General features: G+C 53.5%; 1 protein-coding gene across 1 annotated transcript; it reads right to left on the reverse strand.

The window, feature by feature from the left end:
* Nucleotides 1-132: 132 nt before the first annotated feature.
* On the reverse strand, nt 133-5,111 carry CLIC1 (CLIC family member 1). Its single transcript, XM_016215315.2, has 6 exons — nt 5,008-5,111; nt 2,774-2,883; nt 2,434-2,559; nt 2,190-2,296; nt 1,401-1,582; nt 133-537 (listed from the first exon to the last, which is right to left on the reverse strand). The coding sequence occupies exons 1-6, from the start codon at nt 5,044-5,046 to the stop codon at nt 376-378; spliced, it is 726 nt and encodes a 241-aa protein (XP_016070801.1). The 5' UTR covers nt 5,047-5,111; the 3' UTR covers nt 133-375.
* Nucleotides 5,112-7,280: the final 2,169 nt, after the last annotated feature.

Below are 7,280 nucleotides of genomic sequence, written 5' to 3' on the forward strand. Positions count from 1 at the left end.
AAAAATGGCAAAATCACCACAAGCACCCCTCTTTTAATTCCTGGTTTTTAACCTGAGCTCAAGGTCACTGACCCACCCTTCATTGTGTGATATCCACATTTCAAGCACCCTTTGTGAAAATACAACACTAGATTTTCATTCTGTATTTTATTACTGAAATACATTGTCCTACCAATCCCATCCCACCCCACAATAGAAATCTCACCCAGATCCCCCGTTCCTTCCCTTCATCCTCAAGGCAGTCCTGCACAAGTGCTCCAGAATTCACTTCCCACTGGACATTTTGGAATGTGTCCACTGGGTAGCCAAGTGGAAACCACCCGGGGGCCTTTGTGGAGAAAAATGGAGGAGGGGTGAGGGAGCTGCGGGAGGGGCTTATTTAAGGGCCTTGGCCACTTGCTCATAGGCCAGCTCGATCTCCTCATCATCTGGACAGGTAGAGGCGAACTCTTCCCTCGCATAGGCATTGCGCAAGTACCGATGCACCCCCCGAAACATCTCAGGGATGGAGAATCCACGGTACTTCTTACACACCACCTGGGACACACACACACAAACATATTAGCCTCGGGGAAATCATAGCGGGCTGCCCTGATGTGTTCTTTCTCTTATCCCAAGGCCTACCTGATGAAATCCAGCCTTGTTGTCCAGGCATTCAAGTCTCCACTATCTAGCTTCTCTTCCTATGGTTCTTATCTCTCATATGAGTCATCTTCTCCAATGGGCTTTCTTAACTCTTCACTGTCTTCACCTTTCCTCTCCATTTACTGATAACCAGCCCCTTTTCAGAGCAATTCCAACAGTACTACTTTTCTCCTCTTGGTTTTATTGAGATATAATTCTCAAACCATTAAGCTTTTCTCTTGAATTTCCAGAGCAGCTTTTTTCTTTACTTTTCCTTTGGGACAAGGACTCATCATCCAACTCTGCCTTCCACTGCTCAATCCACAGTTCCGTGCAGACTAGCATTGGGCCCATATTACACAAACTAACACCACAGCTTTAAGGCTGGGACAAAAGCCATGGGAAGCAACAGCTTTCATCTTCCACAAGAGGAAGTGGAAACTGAAGCTATGAAGAGTTACAAGTTTTGATTTTAGGAAAAGCCTGCTCTGTCTGAACTGAGGATCTGAGAGTGATAGAGACAGGAAGAACATTCTTGAAAGTAACACTGGGATGTGTTACTCTCAGCCAGCCGGCTTGCACCCACGGCTTGTATCATGGAATTTAATTTTTACAAGCAACGGTCTTGCTAGCCATGATGGCTGAGAAGGAATGGGGTGGAGTCTGCTATCGGTAGCAATCTATAGAAACCACCCTAAGAAAGAAATCACCTTTGGAGTGGTTATCATGAGAAGCCATCCCATTGGCCATCCCCTCCTCCCACAATGACCACCCACCTGTACTATATGGAGCTTTGGCAACAGGTTGCAGTCAGCGAGAGTGAGCTCATTTCCATCCAGAAACTTCCTCTGCGAGATGCCCTCATCCTCAGCACTGGTCTCATCCACTTCTTCTGGGAGGGGGGATGTCAAGTAATTGTCTAAAACTTTCAGGGCTTTCAGGAGCCCCTTCTCCAGATCTGTGCAAGAGACCGGCATTGGCAAGAACATCAGATGACTGACATAGTCCAAGTCCAAGAAGGTCCATGGGACAGGTTGGGGATGAGAGAGTGAATACTAGTGGTGAGGCCAGTCCAAAATAATAACAGCTAATGTAGTTAACTTTCTGTGTTATTGTAAGCACTTTACATGCAAATGCTCATTTAATTCTCACACCAACCTACAAAATAGGTATTGTTATCCTCATCTTACAGACCTGGAAATAGGTTTATAGAGAGGTTAAATGAATTGCTCAAAGTCACACGGCTAGCAGGATCTGTACTCAGGTAGTCTGGATCTAGAGTCAGTGTTCTTAAGCACAACCCTGTTCTGCCAGAAAACAAGTCAGCAGCCAACCCAACTCTAATGCCCCCAGTGGGGCAGAAGAGGCCAGGCAAAAAATGAGAGATGCTCAAGAGTCATGGCCAATGAGAAAGGAAGGAAATATGGGGGTTAAGCAAAAATAAGATTTGCCAACACCTGTTCCATCTCCCTGATATCTAAATTTCCAGGTGCTTCAAATGCCTCCCAACCCCTGGATCTTCTCTATTCCTCCCAGGACCCAGGCCTCTGACGCACAAGACTCACTATCATTGAGTGCTGGGTTTGAGTTCTTGATGTAGGCAGAAAATTTGGCAAATATGTCCAGGCCAGCTGTGTTTGATTCAGGGTTTAGAGCTGCCAGCTTGGGGTACCTGAAAGCCAACGGGAGAAATAAGAAAACATATCTTCCTGGGAGGGGCCTCAGCCACATCACCACCTGTTTTCCATTTCTTCAACCTCTCTTTCTCAGACCCTCCCAGCTCCCCCTTCTTTCCAAATGCCCCAGTACCTGGGAGGGCACAACACTGCCTCCAGAAATTCTTCAATCTTGTTGGTGTCTGTGTGCACTTCGGTGCCATACAGCAGAAAAGGGAGCTGCCCTCCTGGGCACAGCTTCTGTACCGTCTCAGTTCGCCTGTAGGAGAGGCCAGGCATCAGGACAGGAAAAGGGAATCAGGGAGAACCAGAAAAAGGAGAGAGGGAGGTGGGAAGAGAAGGGGGCTCTTGGTAGAAGGGAAAAAAGTTCAGGATGGAAGACTTGGGTGGCTGACTGTGTGTGTGTGTGTGTGTGTGTGTGTGTGCACATGTGTGAGCACAAAGGGTGTTCAGAGGAAGAGAAGAAGGCCCACCTCTTGGTGTCAACGGTGGTCACGTTGAAGGTGACTCCCTTGAGCCAGAGCACCATGAACAGTCTCTGGGAGAAGGGGCAGTTCCCAATCTTGGCTCCATCACTGCCAGCCTGAAAAACAACCCCCACCTCAGGTTAGGCCTGGTGTACACCCCTACCCCCACCCCGGCCATTCTGGGCATTTCCTACTCCCAGACCTAGCTGTTTTCTGCCTAGTCATGATACACACACATACATTCTCTCCACTAAAAGCTCCCCCCACAACTGGGTTCTCCACCCTGGGCTGGGTCAAATCTAGAGTAGATCAGTGGAAACATTTCCTGCAAAGGTTGGCTTCTGGTTCCCCAGATATTTAAAGATAGGTGAGAGGTGGGTAGAGGGAATGGGTTGTGGAGAAGTTAAAATATCTGGACCCTAGAGAGGTAAGACTAACAGTAGTGTAGTTTTTTCTCTGTGCTATTTTAAGTACTTTATATACAAAAACTCATTTTAATTTTCAGATCAACCCATGAAGTAACCCCAAAAGAGGGTCTTTGGTGAGGCCAGAGTTGCAGGCTAGAGGCCTGGATTCCTGAATGGAGTAGAGCCTGAGGACAATAGAGGTGGGGGCAGGGTTTGAAAGCAGAGTTCTGGTTCTCTATACCTCCACCCAAGCTGTTCCTGGGCAGCTGGATGGGGAATCAAGGGGCTCATAGCCTTGCCCTAGAAATGTAGAGGGCCTTACAGAGGGGGCTGCCCTCTAATTGGCAAGTGGTGACCTCATCCCTCAAGGGGCACCTCCCCCTAGGCTAGGGATGATTCATTTCATTGGTGTCTCCAGCCTCAGCGGCTTCCTTCCTGTCGAGGAGTGGGGGCAGGGCCCTGTGAGGCTGAGGACCCAGTGGTGAAAGCCACCTTCCTCTTCCTGGACATGGCCTGCAGGGGTCTCCCGGCACAAGTCCTCTGCCTCCACATAATTAATCCTCCTCACACAGGACCCAGGGCCAGAATCTCTGCAGGACAGACTCACCCAAGAGTAAAAAAAAAAAATAGCCCCTGAGGCAGTGTGGGAGTGAGGTGGGGACCACACCTAAGGGGGCGGACCCGGGCACTTCACTGGGTGAAGGGAGAGAGAATGCTGTCGGAGAAGTCAAGTATAAAGAGGGAGAAACAGGCAGGAACACACAAAGACAAGAACAAAAGAAGGGCAGTGGAGAGAAAGAAAGCAGGAAAGTGAGAGGGTGGGGAGAATGGGCAAACAAGAAGGTAGGGGTGGCTGCCGAGGGGAAGGAGGGCACAGAGATGAAGTCCAGAGAGGAGGGAGGCACAGCCCTAGTGGGGAAGGGAGCAGGGTGGAAAGAGGGGGAGGAAGGGAGCGCGAGAGAAAGGAAGAGAGAGCGAGAGCAATATCGATTTGTTGTTAGTTATTTATACATTCATTGGTTGATTCTTGTATGTGCCCTGACTGGGATCGAACCTGCAACCTTGGTGTATCCGGACAATGCTCTACCCAAATGCGTACCCGGCCGCATCCGGCCTGCGGTTTTGATACCCAAATGCCACGGGCCCACCTCTCCTCATCCACACCCAGAGAGAGGAGGTCGTTGGGGCAACTCTCTCCTGCCTCTGGAACCCCCAAACCCTACAGCCCCAACGCAGCTCTCCTCCTGATCTCTCGCCCAGCCTTGAGGCAGCCCCAGCTAAGCTCTCATCTCCTGAGCCTCCCTGTCTCTCTCCCCGAGTCCCCAGACCCACTCTCCACCCCTCACCTCTCCAGCCCTGCCTCGAACTCACCCCCACTCTGTCTCCTTCCACCCCACTAATTCCTCCCGGCCGACCTCCTCCCACTCCCAGGCCTCCCCACCACACCCTGGGCCTCGAAGCCTCTCCCCTCCCCCGCAGGCCCCGCACCCGCACGAGCACACACTCCGCGAGCGCCCCCGCCCTCCGGTGCTCCGGGCGCGCTCGACCCCCCGCCTCTCGGTGCCCGAAGCCCGTCCGCGCCCACCCACCGCACCCCGGCCCAGGAACCTCCCTTTTCTCTACCTGGCGGCCTTTAGGCAGCTGGGAACTTGCACTTTTACAAACTTTTCAGGGTTGAGCCTAGAACTCCCATCACCCGCGCAGGTCGACTGTCTTCCCCTGGGGAGCCAGCCTCCCCCATCCCAACCACGACGGGGGGGGAGGCCGGGCGGGGCGAGGTGAGCGCTGCCCCTCAGGATCCCAGGGCGGCCGGGTGGAAGCAGGCGCTCTTACCTTCACGAACAGCTCGACCTGCGGCTGCTCTTCAGCCATGGTCGCGGCGGGGACCAGGAAGCGGCGGCGGGGGAGCGGGCGGGGCGCGGGAGGCGGGCCTCGCGGGCAGAGCGTCTCGGTCGCGGCGCCGGGGCGGCCCCTCCGCGCAGCACCGGCCGGACCACCCGCTCCTGCAACTCGCCGCCCGCAGCCGGCGCACCTGACTCGGCTCCCGCCTCGGGCCCCTCCCGGCCGGACCCCGAGCGGCTGACTCACCGGCCCGCCCCGCCCGGAGCCGGGGAGGGGCCGGAGGGGGCGGGACCCCAGGAGCGGGAGCCGCCCCGAGGGGAGATCCCTAGGCCTCCCTGAGGTCAGGGAGACGGGGAGGGAATCCTGGGACCTCCCTCTCCGCCAGCCTCCGTGGACACAGGGCTTTATTGCTGCCTCAGTTTCCCCGCTTCAGTAGCCGGAGGACTGTCCCACACCACCCCGTGCAGGAAACGTGACACCAACAGCCGGGCACACCGTGAGCGCCCGGAGGGAAGGTGGTCGGCCCTGTACTCCCTTCTCTGAGTTCCTTCCAGATTCCGGGCAAAATTCTGGGATTGGGGGAGGAGAATTGTGAAAGGCGGGGCAGGGATGGGGACCGCCACACCTGCAACGGGGAGGCGGGAGGCTGAGCCGGGGCTCGTCCCCCGGGGGTGCGCGCCCCGCAAGGCGGCGCCGCCAGCTCTAGGCTTCCACCCCGCCCCCTACGGGGCCTCTTCCTGACCCCTTTGCCCTTTTCCTACTGACACGTTGCCTTGGAGATGGGGTGAAAGGGTGGGGTAGTTTTGGCCCTGGAAATCCTGGGGGGAGGGGTAGCTGTTCCTGTCCTGGGTAGAAAGCAAAGATCAGACAGGACAGTTAGTGAGTGGAATCCTTGGGGTCACAAATAAGGACAGAGGGAGAGTAGCTCTTTCCCTCCCCAGTCACCCGGATTTTGGAGGTCTATCAAACTATGATCTGCTGAAAACAGCTCAGTAATATGTACTCCAAACTGGATACTTTCCATCCTCTACACTTTGAGTCTCCCATCCAACCATCCATTCTCTTTCCTCCTCATCACCCTCTGTCTAACGAGGGACCTACAGTTCCAGAAAAAACGGAGCAACTTGGGGGAGGAGTGGGGTAGAGTGACAAGACTCTGCTGGAAACCAGCAGTTAGTGGTTTCCTCTCCTGCTTCCTCTTCTGTGGGTTTTTGTCTCACTGGGGGAAGGCCTATCTCTTTCCTCCCCAGAGAGGGGATGGATATATTTGGTATTTGCTCCCTTGAATTGTAATATCCTATAAAGTTGTAGAATGATTCCATAAGTATGGGGAATTTCTTCCATGGTAACCATCACAATCTGCACATAGGACCCCTTCCATCTGAGGGAGGTCAAAGCAGCGCTACTTCCCAGGGCCCTCTTCTGCTCCAGCTTGTCAGTATCCACCAGAGAATCTGCCCCACAAAGATATCCCCTCTAGGAGAAGCCTCAAGCAAGTGGAGCCAGCCCTGAACTCAAGCAGGTTTGGCAGCTTCTCCCCTGCCTCTCCATTCTTTTCTACAGCTTTATAGCTGGAGCTGCCTTGATCATCTATATTGACTTTGGCTGGCTGGCAAGGTTAGCCACAAGGTATTTTTCCTTAATTTCCAAGGACAGGTGATGCTGCCCTCTCCTGGTACCATCCAGCAATGCCCTAAGATCCTGCATCAGAGGTCTCCATCCCATTGCCCCTGATTTTCTCCTATCTCAGCATCTCCCCGTTCCTTTCTGGGCAGGTTTCTCTTTCCACTCTCCCCTTCCTGGGCTTGGTAAACCAGTCCCTAATCTCTTCTCACCCCAGATTGGAAGGTGTGTCCCACCCAGACACTCCTTAGACACTCCTCACCAGCCTTCTCCAGGTTTCCATAGCTCTATTGCTCAACAATTTGCCAAGGGTAACCATTAACCTTGTCCTTAACTCACTCCCCCACTTTTCTCGCTTGTTTAACAGAGCCAGGTGACCCCACCGTCTTTCCTAAAGTCTTGGGTGGGATCTCCCCAACTCAGGGTCCTCAGGACAAAGCTAGGAGGAAGATGTTTTTTAAAAGTATATATTTGCTTATTTCTGTCTCACAATCTTCTTGCTTCTACCATCGCACACACTCAAAAGTTAGCTTCAAGGAGCTCAGACTTAACTATGTTCATTACTCGGAGTCCACCACCTGGCCCGGAGCAGGCACCAGGGCTGCTGTAGGAATGGGTGCCACCCCGCTGCCCTTATCCCC

The sequence above is a fragment of the Miniopterus natalensis genome, chromosome 5 (genome assembly GCF_054644295.1).
Source record: "Miniopterus natalensis isolate mMinNat1 chromosome 5, mMinNat1.hap1, whole genome shotgun sequence".
NCBI classification, from domain to species: domain Eukaryota; kingdom Metazoa; phylum Chordata; class Mammalia; order Chiroptera; family Miniopteridae; genus Miniopterus; species Miniopterus natalensis.